The following is a 16,630-nucleotide window of genomic DNA, read 5'->3' on the forward strand; positions in this document are numbered from 1 at the left end:
TCGAAAACATGCAAATATGAGTAGATCAATAGGTACCACTCCGGCAGGAAGGTAACAGCACTCTATGCGGTCATGGTTCTGGGTTTGAGCCTGCCAGTTTTGGACTCTCGCTTGCTGAGGTGTTCCAGCGAGTGTCTCTGTAGATCTTAGAAAACTATTTCTTGATTTATTTCTTGATTCCATTTGCGGCTGAGGGGATGTAATTTGGCAAATGGGATCTATGAGTAGCGGAATATTCAAACCCAGATCTCCTAAACTCAAATCATTACATCATGCTGGCCATTGTGTTTGGAATGCTTCACAGATTTATTGTCGAAGGCTTTCATGGCCGGAATCACTGGGTTGTTGTAGGTTTTTTCGGGCTATATGGCCATGGTCTAGAGGCATTCTCTCCTGACGTTTCGCCTGCATCTATGGCAAGCATCCTCAGAGGTAGTGAGGTCTGTTGGAACTAGGAAAAAGGGTTTATATATCTGTGGAATAACCAGGGTGGGACAAAGGACAGCATATAATGGCCTGACAGTGCCTAGAACAAACCCTTGTTGAGAGGTAACTAGATTAGATTTGAGCGCGCAGAGGTGCTGGACCACTCTCACAACCGCCGTGTCAGACTGCACCGAGAGGCCATTGAAATACACAAGCGTGTGGACAGTTTCGGCAGAAAGGAGGAAACCGTGAAGGTGGGCAAGGTCTGGCTACCAGTGTTAAAAAAAACTCTAGAATTGCAGCAGCACAGCAACAGAGAGGAAACGGATGGAGACATCTAGTCACCTCTCAACAAGGATTTGCTCTAGGCACTGTCAGGCCATTATATGCTAATCAAGGTGGTCAGTTGAAACATTCACACCTAGTTCCAGCAGACAAGAGTCCTTTGTCCCACCCTGGTCATTCCACAGATATATAAACCCATTTTCCTACTTCCAACAGACCTTACTACCTCTGAGGATGCTTGCCATAGATGCAGGCGAAACGTCAGGAGAGAATGCATCTAGACCATGGCCATATAGTCCGAAAAAACCTACAGCAACCCGCTTCACAGATTGTCAATATGCACTTCCCTCTTTTAGAAGCTCTGCATTTTGCTTTCCACTGTAATTCAAGGATCACTGTATTGGCTTTTTCAGGAGGCTGCATTGCTCTTTTTCTGTTCTGCGGGGCAAAGAGGAAGGTGGAACCTGGCAATTGCTGCGGAAATGTCACATTATCCCTGAGGGAGCTGCCTTTTGGGAAAGCCTTGCGGCTCATTAGCTGGTTCCTCCTTGTGAACCCTGCGCCCTGCCACCTCTCAAAGCCCAGCGCTGCATGGCTGTGGCTGGGCTAATTTCCATGGCTCTGCGCTTTAGGATGCTCAGGAGAGAGGCAGGGGCCCTGCTCTTCGTTTCCGGGAATGGATTATTCAGGACCGGAGGCACGCTGCTTAGGCATCAGGCCGGCTGCTGTGTTAATGGGGCTGAGATTGATTTACAGCTGACATCGTTTCTGAGCTGTTGACTCCCTCTCTTCCTTTTGCCTGCTGTATATCCTGCCTGGTTTATTCATATGCTGCCTTTTCCCTTTCCAAACCCTACGCAGCATCCAGCGTAATGGCGAAGCTGAGAGATGTGCTGAAGCAGCTGGAAAGTTAGCCAGGGAATGGGAGGGTGCCTCGCTACAGACGGGAATCTGCTTGGCCTCGCTTTGCATGCCACCCCTTTCCATGTGGTGCCGAAGCCTCAGGTCGCGTAGCAACGGGCAACAGCTGTGACTCAGGGAAACTGCGGGCCAAGGCCCAGTTTTGGCAGGAATCTGGGGACGGCGCTTCGTTTTGGTTGGAAATTGCTTCTTTATAATGTTAACATAACAGGTTGGAGAAAAAGCAAGTCCAGTCAAATATAAAGGGTGTGAAGCCAAGCAAAGGGTGTTTAGCTGCTTAGCACTTGCACAGAAGAAGGGCACCAATGTTGCCAGCTATGCACATGTTGTTTGGTAGCTGTTGTAGAAATATTTGGTGTCTATCGCAGAGTAGTGTGCAACATAGCCAGTGCTATACATTCAAGTAATGGTAGGAAACAGGAGAGAAAATACACAGGGTGCTCTGGTAAGGTTTAAAAAATTAAAAACTCACTTTGCATGTAATATACTAATAATATAATATAGTATATTGTATTGTCGAAGGCCTTCATGCCCGGAATCACTGGGATGTTGTAGGTTTTCCGGGCTATATGGCCATGTTCTAGAGGCATTTTCTCCTGACGTTTCGCCTCCATCTCTGGCAAGCATCCTCAGAGGTAGTGAGGTCTGTTGGAAGTAGGAAAATGGGTTTATATATCTGTGGAATGACCAGGGTGGGACAAAGGACTTTTGTCTGCTGGAGCTAGGTGTGAATGTTTCAACTGACCACCTTGATTAGCATTAATGGCTTGGAAGTGCCTGGGGGAATCTTTTTGATGAGGAAACTGATGACGAAACACAACATACAAACCACCTACAGACCCACCAAGAAAATCCAACAAATGCTACGTTCAGCAAAGGACAAGGGGGATCCTCTCACCTCTGCAGGAGTCTACTGTATTCCATGCAGCTGTGGACAAGTCTACATAGGGACCACCAAATGCAGCGCCCAAACACGAATCAAGGAACACGAAAGGCACTGCAGACTACTTCAGCCAGAGAAGTCAGCCATAGCAGAGCACCTGATGAACCAACCTCAACACAGCATATTATTTGAGAACACAGAAATGCTGGAACACTCCAGCAACCACCATGTCAGACTACACAGAGAAGCCATTGAAATTCATAAGCATGTGGACAATTTCAAAAGAAAGGAAGAAACCATGAAAATGAACAAAATCTGGCTACCAGTATTAAAAAAACTCTAAAATTACAACAGCAAAACAATAGAGAGTAAACTATCAGACACATCAAATTACCTCTCAAAAAAAAAAAAAAGATTCCCCCAGGCACTTCCAAGCCATTAAATGCTAATCAAGGTGGTCAGTTGAAACATTCACACCTAGCTCCAGCAGACAAAAGTCCTTTGTCCCACCCTGGTCATTCCACAGATATTTAAACCCATTTTCCTACTTCCAACAGACCTCACTACTTCTGAGGATGCTTGCCATAGATGCAGGCGAAACGTCAGGAGAAAATGCCACATAGCCCAGAAAACCTACAACAACCCAATATAGTATATTGTATATACATATAATATTTATAATATTATAATGTAATACAATATATTACTAGTAATAATAATAATAATAATACAATATTATAATTATAATTGTATATTTACATTACATATAATATTACTAATAATATTACAATATAATGGTATAGTGCAATATAGTAACATAATACTGATATTGTACTATACTAATAATATAATATATTGTATGAAAATATATATTGTAAGCCGCTCTGAGTCCTCTTCGGGGTGAGAAGGGCAGCATATAAATACCATAAATAAATAAATAAATTCACAGACAAAAGAAAGTTACCAAACTTTGGTAGAGGAGCCCTAATACTGAGTCTCATATCTGTGTGTAAGCCATCTTGGGGCAGAAAAACCTCATGATGCTCCCCATCTTAAAAAAAAGGGGGGGGGGGTAATGAAGCACTAAAGTAATGGCTCTCAAGCTTCATAATGCTGCGACCCCTTAATCCAGTTTCTCATGTTGTGGTGACCCCCCAACCATAACATTATTTTTGTTACTACTTCACAACTGTAATTTTACTACTGCTATGAATCATTATGTAACTATCCGATATGCAGGATGTATTTTCAATCACTGGACCAAATTTGCCACAAATACCTGATATGCCCAAAAATGAATAGTGGTAGGGTTGGGGGGAAGGGGTATTGATTTTGTCATTTGGGGGTACCTTGGGTTACATAGATCTGAGAAACAGAGCTGAAAAACAGGCATGCGCCACAGAGTTCCCTCTGTCCCTAGATACAAGCGTAGATGCTTCTTCGTTTTCAATAGCTGGACCTAAGACTACTGAAGGTTTACTCACAACCTTCATGTGTTCAGCATACACAGGTACAAAGCTTATCACTCCAGTTTCAGATATGTTTGAGGTAATTCTCTGTGCCATCCAGCCAAGGCATCTCTCTTGTAACAAAAACAGCTATCAACAGGTCACATAGTCAAAAGGAGACAGAGAGAGAGAGAGAGAGAGAGAGCATGTGGTTGGCAGTCCCTTTTATAACTTCCCAGGAACTATAGAGTAAAGGAAGCTGCATATCAGAACATATATACAGGAAACAGTAAGCAAAAGAATCATAGATAAACCATTACTAGAGAAGGCTTCAAGAAAGTTGTCATTTCCAACATTCCTAATATATAGTTTTTTCTAGGGGAGAGTAATTATATGTACTTTGTCTTAAAATATTGTATTTACATCCCCAAACACTCCATTCCCCCATATGTTGTTGTTGTTGATTATGCTTATGGTTTTCCTCTGCCTCCTGCAGGCGCTCGATGGCTTCTTCTTTGTCGTGAATCGCGAAGGACGGATCGTGTTTGTATCCGAGAATGTGACCAGCTACTTGGGCTACAACCAGGAGGAACTCATGAACACAAGTGTCTACAGCATCTTGCACGTGGGAGACCACGCCGAGTTCGTCAAGAACCTCTTGCCCAAATCACTCGGTAACCACTTATTTATTACTTCACTTGTATACCACTCTTCTCAGCCCTCAGATGACTCAGAGCGGTTAACAACCAGTATCAACAACACAATACAAAATCATTAGTCATTTAAAACAGTAATATCAATTAATTAACATCAAAACATCAATACAACAATACAGCAAAATAACAATCCATCACGTCTCATCAATAGAATCAGCATCCGATCTCGTTGTCCATTAATCCATATTCCAGTAATCAATCAATTGCACTGCTTAGTTGAAAGCCTGTTCGAAGAGCCAGGTCTTCACTCTCTTCCGGAATGCCAATAAGGAGGGGGCCGATCTGATGTCTGTAGGGAGGGCGTTCCACAGCCGGGGGGCCACTACTGAGAATCCCCTGTCTCTCGTCCCCGCCAGGCGTGCTTGTGAAGCCGGCGGGACCGAGAGCAGGGCCTCCCCAGACGATCTTAACGTCCTAAATGGTTCATAGGAGGAGATGCGTTCAGACAGGTCGGGCCAGAACCGTTTAGGGCCTTCCTTTGCCCTCTCTTTCCCTGTCCTGTCTCAAAGTCATTACAGAACCAGTGCAATGGTCTCATCAAGTCAGGTTGAAGGAAACTTAGGACATGCCAGTGAAGTAACTTTCCAAAACATTGAATATGTTAATTGTGCCTTGGAGATTGTGAAGGATGGCTTTGATTTAAGACAGCTTGCAAAGAGTGAACTGATGTCTGAGTTCAAAATTGGTTGACCGTCATCCTATTTCATTTGCAAATGGCCAATCTCTCTCACTCTCCCCAAGTGCATTAATTAAAAAAGTTAAACTATAACATCCAATTCGACATTTTCACAACTGAAGGATTAGTGTGCTCCTCCAAGGGCAGCCAAAGCACTCAAATTAATATTATTATATTTACTTATATCCTGCATTATCTCTCTAAAAAGAGAACCAAAGAGGGGAGAGCAAGAGGGAAATACTTCTGGGTTGTTGTAGGTTTTTTCAGGCTATATGGCCATGTTCTAGAGGCATTTTCTCCTGACGTTTTGCCTGCATCTATGGCAAGCATCCTCAGAGGTAGTGAGGTCTGTTGGAACTAGGAAAATGGGTCATTTTCTCCTGACGTCTGTTTGTAAAGAAGGACTTTAAAAGTTGCAACGTTCTCATTTGGTTCGGGAAAGTGGCAATGGCAGCAGGATGTAACTCTCTAGCATTGAGTGGAGAGGATGGGCTTTCTTTTTCTTCCTGCCGTCAGTTCCTTTTTGCCATCCTACAGGTGTTTTGTTTTTTCCAGCTCTTCCAGGCTGTTTGGCAAACGGCAAGCATGGGAGTTGAGTAGGCGCAAGCGGCACCCTAGAATGTAAGCGAATGGTTGTGGGGATTAGGAGACGGCTCTGTTTTGCAGTCAGGATCCAATTTAATCCTACCAACGACTCGCTCGCTGCCATTCCAAATGCGTGTCGCTTAATCTGCGTTTAAGCTCATTTTTTGAATAATATGCTTACTCAAGAGCATCATAATGTAATTCCCAGTAAGAACCTTGGTTGACTACTCAACCAGAAACCCCAAAAGATATAAAAGCTTTCCTTTCTGTCGCTGGGGAGCCTGAGAAGCAGCGAACATGCGCCGCGTGCCGAGCGCAAGCCTAACCAAGGCGGTCGGCCTGTGACTACAGGTGCAGAAGAGGCTCTTTGGCCAACGTCCCTCCTGTTAGGGTGGGCTGCGCTCATGGCTCAAGGGGATTGTTGCTGCTCGAGGATCAATGTTTCACTCAAGGAAGGTCAGCGCTGCGGCCTGTCAACCTCTCCTGTGTTTAATTGACTCAGCGATAAGGCTCTTCTTGCTTAACACACCTCCCTTTATCTGAGTTATGGCCTGTTAGCTAAAGCCTGATGTGTTGACAAGCCACTGACCCAGTAAACTCTCATTGCTGTTCTGGCTGCCTCTTGTCAGGGCAGGAACCCACTAGACGTTGCGCAGGCAGAAATCTGGAGGTAAAGGAAGAAGCGATAGCAGTGCACTGAGCACGCTACCTGAGATATGGTGGTGAGAACTGGCAATCATTTGTGATGGGAAAAGAAACCAGAAACCATATCTTCCAAGTATATCTGGCACTCTGTAGATGTTTTGTGCTGCCTTCAAGATAGGTGGGAGGGTGAACCTCTTTAGGCTGCAGTCTACTTCAGGAATAGACTTCAGCACATTGGATAGCTCTTTTAATTTTCATGCTAGAACCAGTTTCCCAACTGACTTCACAAATGCATGCCTTCCACTGCTCCAGGTCTTTCACCCTAGATCAAGGGTGCTCAGACTATTTAGACAGAGGACCAGATCACAGTTCCTCAAACTGTTTGAAGGCCGAATTATAATTTCAAAAGAACATGAATGAGTTCCTATGCACACTGCACATATCTTATTTGTAGTGCAAAAAAAAAACACTTTAAAACAATACAATAATTAAAATTAAGAACAATTTTAACAAATATAAACTTATTAGTATTTCAATGGGAAGTGTGGCCTTGTCACGTTGCCAGGGCTCTACCTTATTTAGGTAGAGATGAATCAAACTCCCAGTTTTTTCAAATAGTTTAATTAAAACAGCACTTACTTGCTGGCATAAAACATAAAGATAGCACTCAGCTACAGAATAAACAAAAACTGATAGCAAAAATAACTTCGTCATCAAAAGGGTCCAGTCCAGTGGTCAAACGCTGAGAGTTCAATAACAGAGTCCAGGGATCAAGAGTGGATACTGTAGTCAAAAGCCAGTCCAAAGGTTCAAGGTTCCAGGGTTCCAAGATTACAGGAGGCAGGTCAGGATACCGAAAATCCAACAGACCGGGGGGGGGGGGGGCAACAGCATCCACCACCAAAATGCAACAGATACTTTTCTCCCAAAGATCAGTCTCAAGATTAGCTCCTTAAATCCAGTAACACCCAGCTGCAACCCATCTCCTGCACACCTCCACCCCTAATTGCTTTCACCCATGAACTTCCACATACAGATTGTCAAACCCTCTAGAACTAATACATTAACCCTTCCATCACCAACCATCAACTGCAGAACATATGACAGGCCTGCTTTTGGCTGATGAGATAGGGTTGTTGTTGTTGTTGTGTGCTTTCAAGTCATTTCAGACTTAGGTTGACCCTGAGCGAGGGCTGGGTAAATGACCTTGGAGGGTCGCATCCAGCCCTTGGGCCTTAGTTTGAGGATCCCTGCCCTAGATGATGCATTTTGGCCATTTCTGATACCTTTGAGCAGCAGAGTTAATTGGTTATTGGGCTGTTGTAAAAAAAATTGTTGTATGATCATGTTCCAGAAGCATTCTCTCTTGACACCCTGGGAATGGCAGTTCAACAATATCTGGACATCCACACATTTTCCACACCTAGCTTAGATCAGTTCTAACAGTATGCACCTGTCAAGCATCTGAGGTCATGACATTCTGCCCTTGAGCAATTTCTGGACCATAAGAACCTGGATTAATCCAATGTTCAATTCAAGAAGGATGCTCAATTCAAGAAGGATCATGAAAACTGTGAAAGTTAAGATTCCACAGAAGAGCACTGCTGAGTATGGGAGGATGAAGTGAAGCATATTACTTGGTAGCAGTGAATGCAGGGAAGCAGGAGACATATCAAGCAGAGAGGCATTGCTTGGATGAGATGGCTAGGAAGTCCCACAGCTTGGCTCAGAGGCCATAGAACAGTGTTTCTCAACTTGGGGGGTTGGGATCCCAGGGAGGTGCGAGGGAGTGTCAAGAGGAGTCGGCAAAGACCACCAGAAAACACAGCATTTTTTGTTGGTCTTGAGGGTTCTGTGTGGGAAGTTTGGCCCAATTCTATCGTTGTTGGGATTCAGAATGCTCTTTGATTGTAGGAGAACTATAAATCCCTGCAACTACAACTCCCAAATGTCAAGTTTATTTTCCCTAAACTCCAACAGTATTCCTGTTTGCGCATACTGAGTATCCGTGCCAAGTTTGCTCCAGAGTCATCATTGTTTGAGTCCACCGTGCTCTCTGGATGCAGGTGAACTACAACTTTAACACTGAAGGTCAATGCCCACCAAACCCTTCCAGTATTTTCTGTTTGTCATGGGAAATCTGTGTGTCAAGTTTGGTTCAATTCTATCATTGATGGAGTTCAGAATGCTCTTTGATTGCAGGTAAACTATAAATCCCAGCAACGACAACTTCCAAATGACAAAATCAATCTCCCCCCAACCACACCAGTATTCACATGTGGGCGTATTGGATATTTTGCCAAATTTGGTCCGGTGAATGAAAATTCATCCTTCATATCAGATAGTTACATTCCGATTCATAACAGTAGAAAAAATACAAAAATAATGTTATGGTGAGGGGTCACCACAACATGTATTAAGGGGTCGCAGCATTACTGATACTGCCATAGAAGTATCAGTAAGTGTGGAGCTTCCTCTTGAAGAGCCAGACTCCAACCATTCTACTTGTTGAATTTGTTTTCTGGGCAATGGCCAATCTCACAGAGGATTGCTGCAAGCCCATCAAATTGGATGATGCTGCAGTGTCTTTTTTGCCAATGCACTGAGCTGCTGGGCAGCCATTGCAGAGCGAGGGTGCCAGATCGCCTGACAGTGATAGCAGCATCTATGTTTGGTGACTCTCCTTCTGAACAAAACGTGTAGGAGAGTCTTCCAGAGCACTGTTCAATACTCCACTCCTGGGGGATGTGCCTTCTTGTAGAACAGTGGTTCTCAACCTTGAGTCCCCAGATGTTTTTGGCCTACAACTCCCAGAAATTCCAGCCAGTTTACCAGCTGTTAGGATTTCTGAGAGTTGGAGGCCAAAAACATCTGGGGACCCCAGGTTGAGAACCACTGTTGTAGAATAAAAAAGTTGGAAGAGACACAAGGTTCATCCAATCCAATCTCCTGCCATTCAGGAGCACAGAATCAAATCACTTCTGAGAGGTGATCATCAGGTCTTATTTGAAAGACCTCCAGAGAAGAAGACCTCACTACACCCAAAGCAACAGGTTCTTCTTCCAAACACCTCTGACCATCACCAGTTCTTCTTAATGTTTAGGTGGAATCCAATATGACATCTTGGTGAAATATTTGAACATGGTTCTCATGTCTCTTCTCCAAACTAAACATACCCAGCTCTCTTGTCTGCTCTTCAGCACAATTAATAATCTCCAGATCTTTGGCCATTTTGATCGCCCTTCTCTGGACTTGGTCCACATCCTTCTTGTATTGGACAAAGGATTATTCCAGGTTCTTATGGTCCAGAAATTGCTTGAGGGCAGAATTTCATGGCCTCAGATGCTTTACAGGTGCAACCTGCTAGAACTGGGCATGTTTAGCCTGAAGAAGAGAAGGCTGAGAGGAGATATGATAGCCATGTATAAATATGTGAGAGGAAGCCACAGGGAGGAGGGAGCAAGCTTGTTTTCTGCTTCCTTGGAGACTAGGATGCGGAACAATGGCTTCAAACTACAAGAGAGGAGATTCCATCTGAACATTAGGAAGAACTTCCTGACTGTGAGAGCCGTTCAGCAGTGGAACTCTCTGCCCCGGAGTGTGGTGGAGGCTCCTTCTTTGGAAGCTTTTAAGCAGAGGCTGGATGGCCATTTGTCAGGGATGATTTGAATGCAATATTCCTGCTTCTTGGCAGGGGGTTGGACTGGATGGCCCATGAGATCTCTTCCAACTCTTTGATTCTATGATTCAATGTGAAATCTTGGTGAAATATTGGAACATGGTTCTCATGTCTCTTCTCCAAGCTAAACATACCCAGCTCTCTGTTCTGCTCTTCAGCACGATTCATAATCTCCAGATCTTTGGCCATTCTGATTGCCCTTCTCTGGACTTGGTCAACATCCTTCTTGTATTGGACCTAGGATTATTCCAGGTTCTTATGGTCCAGAAATTGCTCGAGGGCAAAATTTCATGGTCTCAGATGCTTTTCAGGTGCAACCTGCTAGAACTGATCTAAGCCAGCTGTGGAAAATGTGTGGTTGTCTGGCTATTGTTGAACTGCCACTCCTAGTGTGTTTCATCATTAGCCATACTGCTTAGGTTGCTGGGACTTGTAGTTCAGCAACACCCGAAACGTATTGTTGAAGGCTTTCATGGCCGGAATCACTGGGTTGTTGTAGGTTTTTCAGATTGTATGGCCATGTTCAGAAGCATTCTCTCCTGACATTTTGCCTGCATCTGTGGCAAGCATCCTCACCAACCTCACAACCTCTGAGGATTCTTGCCAACGATGCAGGCAAAACGTCAGGAGAGAATGCTTCTAGAACATGGCCATACAACCCGAAAAACCTACAAAAACCCAACACCTGAAACGTCATACCATTTCCCATCGCAACCTCGACAGTCCAGCTTGCCATCCTTTCATAACGGTTGCCGTTTTCAAAACCAGTGCATTGCCCTCCAGCCGGCATGGGCCACTGAGCCCACCCTACCTTTGCATTGATTTCATAGTGGCTTGTATCAAATTAGCTCCATTCAATATGAAATTGACTTAAGCTAATTCAATATAGGGCTGGTTTAAATCAATATTTCACTTAATCAGGTCTTAAACTGATTTTGGCTTGCTGCAGCGCACACTTGTGCGGTGATGAAGTTTAATGTTTCGTGAAATGTCATCGTGGCGTTTAAGTACACATACACCGGCCAATTTCGTGTAGAGAATCGTAAAATCCAAGGTTCCTTTCGTTTGCAAAAACTGGACAGTATTTCTCTCATATGGCTTTGGGGAAAGGGATGCAAAGAACATTCATTACTTGTACTGAACATGGATTTTTTTTTTGAAGTATGGTTGTCAAGGGAACTACTGTACTCAATTCAAATGTAATTATCGAAGGGTAGAAGGGAATGGTGGAAAGGCCCTGGCTCCGTGAGAGCACATATCCATATCATGTGGCTATTCTCATATTCCAGCCCAAGTACCTCCACTGCAAAACGGCTGTGCTGCAGGAAAAAAATGGTGTGTTTGTTAGCATTAGCTTTGCAACTTAGGATACTAGAATCATAGAATCATAGAATCAAAGAGTTGGAAGAGACCTCAAGGGCCATCCAGTCCAACCCCCTGCCAAGAAGCAGGAATATTGCATTCAAATCACCCCTGACAAATGGCCATCCAGCCTCTGCTTAAAAGCTTCCAAAGAAGGAGCCTCCACCACACTCCGGGGCAGAGAGTTCCACTGCTGAACGGCTCTCACAGTCAGGAAGTTCCAGAATGATCTGGGGACATGATTGACTTATGGAGACCCTGGATTTGTCTTGGCTTGACATATTTGGACCAGGTTTAGCATCCCTTTCCTTTGAGGATGGGAGATTGTAACTTTTGCCCACAGGATTTACCATAACTGAGATCTAGACACTATGCTCCTATTGATGCAGAGTTGTGGTTTGATGGGGACACCAGTACTCATTGGCAGGTAAGGCTAAAGACCATGTCAGACTACAAACTCCCAGGATTTCATAGCATTGGATCATGACAGTTAAAGTTGTGTCAAACTGTGTTAACTCTACAATGTAGATCAGGCATGGGCAAACTTTGGCCCTCCAAAGGCCAAAGGGATTGTGGGAGTTGAAGTCCAAAACACCTGGAGGACCAAAGTTTGCCCATGCCTTCCATCTCTTGGCTTCATAAGTTCATAAGGGCTTTTGTTTGTTTTGAGGAGTGGCATAATTGTGATTCTCGGTTTCTCTGCAACTCCCTGGACTCTGGGTTGTTGTAGGTTTTTCCGGGCTATATGGCCATGTTCTGGAGGCAATTTTTCTCCTGACGTTTCGCCTGCATCTTTGGCAAACATCCTCAGAGGTAGTGAGGTCTGTTGGAAGTAGGAAAAATGGGTATATATATCTGTGGAATGACCAGGGTGAGACAAAGGACTTTTGTCTGCTGGAGCTAGGTGTGAATGTTTCAGCTGATCACCTTGATTAGCATTCAATGGCTTGGAAGTGCCTGGGGGAATCTTTTGTTGAGAGTGATTTTATGTGCCTGTTTGTTTCCCCTCTGTTGTTTTGCTGTTGTAATTTTTGATTTTTTTAATACTGGTAGCCAGATTTTGTTCATTTTCATGGTTTCCTCCTTTCTGTTGTGGATTTCAATGGTTTCCCTGTGTAGTCTGACATGGTGGTTGTGAGAGTGGTCCAGCACTTCCGTGTTCTCAAATAATATGCTGTGCCCAGGTTGGTTCATCAGGTGCTCTGCTATGGCTGATTTCTCTGGTTGGAGTAGTCTGCAGTGCCTTTCATGTTCCTTGATGCGTGTCTGGGCGCTGCGTTTGGTGGTCCCTATGTGGACTCTGCTTCTCAGTCCCTGGACTGGATTTCACAGTTTTTCATGTGTGTTCCTTCCTCTGCTCCGCTGCAGTCAACGGTGTCCCTTGGCCCCAAGAATCCACCAGGCGCAACAGCCATACTTTCAACTGCAGGATGCTGACCCGGCCGCCGGACGAGTCCGCTGCAGAGAACCAGGAGGCCCGCCAGCGCTACGAGGTCATGCAGTGCTTCACCGTGTCCCAGCCAAAACTGATCAAGGAGGAAGGAGAAGGTAACGGCAGAGGGTGGCTTGTTTGGAGAGGGAGGCGGCGCATGCTGCGTTGCATATCTAGTGCGGAGGGAGTGAGTGACAGACTGTCCTCAGCTGTCCTCTTGCAACTGCAAAAGGGCTTTCTGCCTCTCTGCAGCATTTCCTCTCCCTTTGGGCAGGTGAGGCCTGCGGCTTGGCATAGACCCTGCAAGCTCACCTTTAAGCAGGTCTCTGTTTTAGAATCATAGAATCACCAAGGTGGAATAGACCACAAAGAACATCCAGTTCCGACCCCTGCTATGCAGGAACATCCAATCAAAGTACCCCCAAAAGATGACCATTCTTAAAATCCTCCAGAGAAGGAGACTCCACCACACTCCAAGGCATCATATTCCACTGCCAAACAACTCTTACTGTTCAATGCACCTGTTCAGTTGAAAACAGCAAAAGCATAATTACACATACGAGAGTGTGGAACATGCATGTTATAGTATACATCAGGCACCCTCAAACTGCGTCCCTCCAGCTGTTTGGGCCTCCAACTCCCAGAATCCCTATCAAGCTTGTTCAATTGTCAGGAATTCTGGGAGTTGAAGGCCCAAACAGCTGTAGGGACACAGTTTGAGGATGCCTGGCATACATAGTAGTGCATATGCATTGTCTCTACACATTGAACATTGTAGTTTCCCAATGGGTTGTTGGCCATGTCCATTGACCATTGGCTCGCATAGAATCATAGAGCTGAAAGAGACCTCATGGGTCATCCAGTCCAACCCTCTGCCAAGAAGCAGAAAAATTGCATTCAAAGCACCCCCAATAGATGGCCATCCAACCTCTGCTTAAAAACCTCCAAAGAAGGAGCCTCCACCACACTCTGAGGCAGAGAGTTCCACTGCTGAACAGCTCTCACAGTCAGGAAGTTCTTCCTCATGTTCAGATGGAATCTCCTTTCTTGTAGTTTGAAGCCATTGTTCCATTGTGTCCTAGTCTCCTGGGCAGCAGAAAACAAGCTTGCTCCTTCCTCCCTACGACTTCCCCTCACATACTTATATATGGCTATCATGTCTCCTCTCGGCCTTCTCTTTTTCAGGCTAAACATTCCCAGCTCTTTAAGCCATTCCTCATAGGGCTTGTACATACTATAGACCCTTGATCATTTTAGTCGCCCTCCTCTGGACACATCCCAGCTTGGGTTGTTGTAGGTTTTTTCAGGCTATATGGCCATGTTCTAGAGGCCTTCTCTCCCGACGTTTCGCCTGCATCTATGGCAAGCATCCTCAGAGGTTGTGAGGTCTCACTACCTCTGAGAATGCTTGCCATAGATGCAGGTGAAACGTCAGGAGAGAATGCATCTAGACCATGGCCATATAGCCCGAAAAAAAATCTACAACAACCCAGTGATTCTGGCCATGAAAGCCTTCAACAATACATTCCAGCTTGTCAATATCAACATAGCACAATAAGCATATGTTGTGCTACATTGATATTCAATACAGCAGTTGTTATATCAGAAGTCCCCTGGCAGATGTTTGTGACACACCGAAGCAATGCAGGATGTTAGCCTTTGCATGGAAAGGTCATAGGGTGTATCTGCATGTTTCCATATGTTAAGGTTCCTCCTCTCATTGCTGGCAAGATCTGTTTGGGGTTGTGTAAGCATAAAGATCTTTGAAAGATTATTTCCAGTTGTCTGATTGGTGTTCAGCCTTGCATTTAAAGAAAATCCAAATGGCTGGCTCAGAGTAGCACCCAAGTCTCCTTTCGTATTCCTGAAATGGCCACCTTCTGCATCATCCACCCTGATTTCCACCACTTTTCATCCACCATTGGCCCCAAGACCCCCGTTCTAGGTTGGGACCGTGATCTATCTCTTCCCTGTCGCTCCGCTCTGTAATGCCAGAGAGAGACTTTCCAGGAGAACACTTTGGGCTCATTTCTCCACAGCAGTCATTTCGTTCCAGTGCATTAGCCGAATTAATCCATTGCAGCTTACACACTGGAAGAAATAAATCACAGTGAGGTTTATGAGCACATCTTTTGCCTATAGCTGACAGGAGGTGGCTTTTGCTCCTGCCTTTTATTTCAGAAGGCATCCAAAGGCATGCCCCTAAACAACATGGAGCATGGAGACGTAGAAATACTCAAAACATGCAAGCATCCTCTCAAGAGCTACGTTTCTCTGTTGCTGCTTTTCCTCTTTTTCCTGTTTTGTTTGTTGCCAGTTCATGCCACTAACACCAAATCTTGGGTAGTCATTGGAAGCCGGTTTTCTGCCCCTGGGATGCTTTCACAGGTGCCCTGGGCTACCAAAAACCCTCCCAACCATAACAAAAAAAGAAAGAATGAAAGAAAATGTTTATTTGTTTATTTATTTATTTATTTACTGTATTTGTATACCACCTTTCTCAGCCCGTAGGTGACTCAAGGCAGTTAACAGGGAAAAATTCAATGATTACAATGTCATAAATACAATTAAAAACATAGAATCATAGAATCAAAGAGTTGGAAGAGACCTCATGGGCCATCCAGTCCAACCCCATTCGGCCAAGAAGCAGGAATATTGCATTCAAATCACCCCTGACAGATGGCCATCCATCCCCTGTTTAAAAGCTTCCAAAGAAGGAGCCTCCACCACATTCCGGGGCAGAGAGTTCCACTGCTGAACGGCTCTCACAGTCAGGAAGTTATTCCTCATGTTCAGATGGAATCTCCTTTCTTGTAGTTTGAAGCCATTGTTCCTTATCCTAATCTCCATGGAAGCAGTAAACAAGCTTGCTCCCTCCTCCCTGTGGCTTCCCCTTACATATTTATGCATGGCCATCATTATGTCTCCTCTCAGCCTTCTCTTCTTCAGGCTAAACATGCCCAGCTCCTTAAGCCGCTCCTCATAGGGCTTATTCATAGAATCATAGAATCAAAGAGTTGGAAGAGACCTCCTGGGCCATCCAGTCCAACCCCATTCTGCCAAGAAGCAGGAATATTGCATTCAAATCACCCCTGACAGATGGCCATCCAGCCTCTGTTTAAAAGCTTCCAAAGAAGGAGCCTCCACCACACTCCGGGGCAGAGAGTTCCACTGCTGAACGGCTCTCACAGTCAGGAAGTTCTTCCTCATGTTCAGATGGAATCTCCTCTCTTGTAGTTTGAAGCCATTGTTCCTTATCCTAATCTCCATGGAAGCAGTAAACAAGCTTGCTCCCTCCTCCCTGTGGCTTCCCCTCACATATTTATGCATGGCCATCATTATGTCTCCTCTCAGCCTTCTCTTCTTCAGGCTAAACATGCCCAGCTCCTTAAGCCGCTCCTCATAGGGCTTGTTCTCCAGACCCTTGATCATTTTAGTCACCCTCCCCTGGACACATTCCAGCTTGTCCATATCTTTCTTCAATTGTGGTGCCCAGAATTGGACACAATATTCCAGATGTGGTCTAACCAAAGTGGAATAGAGGGGTAGCATGACTTCCCTGGACCTAGACA

General features: G+C 44.8%; 1 protein-coding gene across 3 annotated transcripts in view; it reads left to right on the forward strand.

Annotated features, from left to right (window-relative positions):
* LOC137095803 (nuclear receptor coactivator 1-like) overlaps nucleotides 1-16,630 on the forward strand; it is a 79,781-nt gene that overhangs the window by 2,831 nt on the left and 60,320 nt on the right. For all 3 annotated transcript variants that reach the window (XM_067462633.1, XM_067462635.1, XM_067462641.1), the window contains exons 2-3: nucleotides 4,460-4,637; nucleotides 12,995-13,174. In XM_067462633.1, the coding sequence (XP_067318734.1) occupies nucleotides 4,460-4,637; nucleotides 12,995-13,174 (358 nt within the window). The remainder of the gene's footprint in view (nucleotides 1-4,459; nucleotides 4,638-12,994; nucleotides 13,175-16,630) is intronic.

Source organism: Anolis sagrei, chromosome 1 (assembly GCF_037176765.1).
Source record: "Anolis sagrei isolate rAnoSag1 chromosome 1, rAnoSag1.mat, whole genome shotgun sequence".
Classification (NCBI taxonomy): domain Eukaryota; kingdom Metazoa; phylum Chordata; class Lepidosauria; order Squamata; family Dactyloidae; genus Anolis; species Anolis sagrei.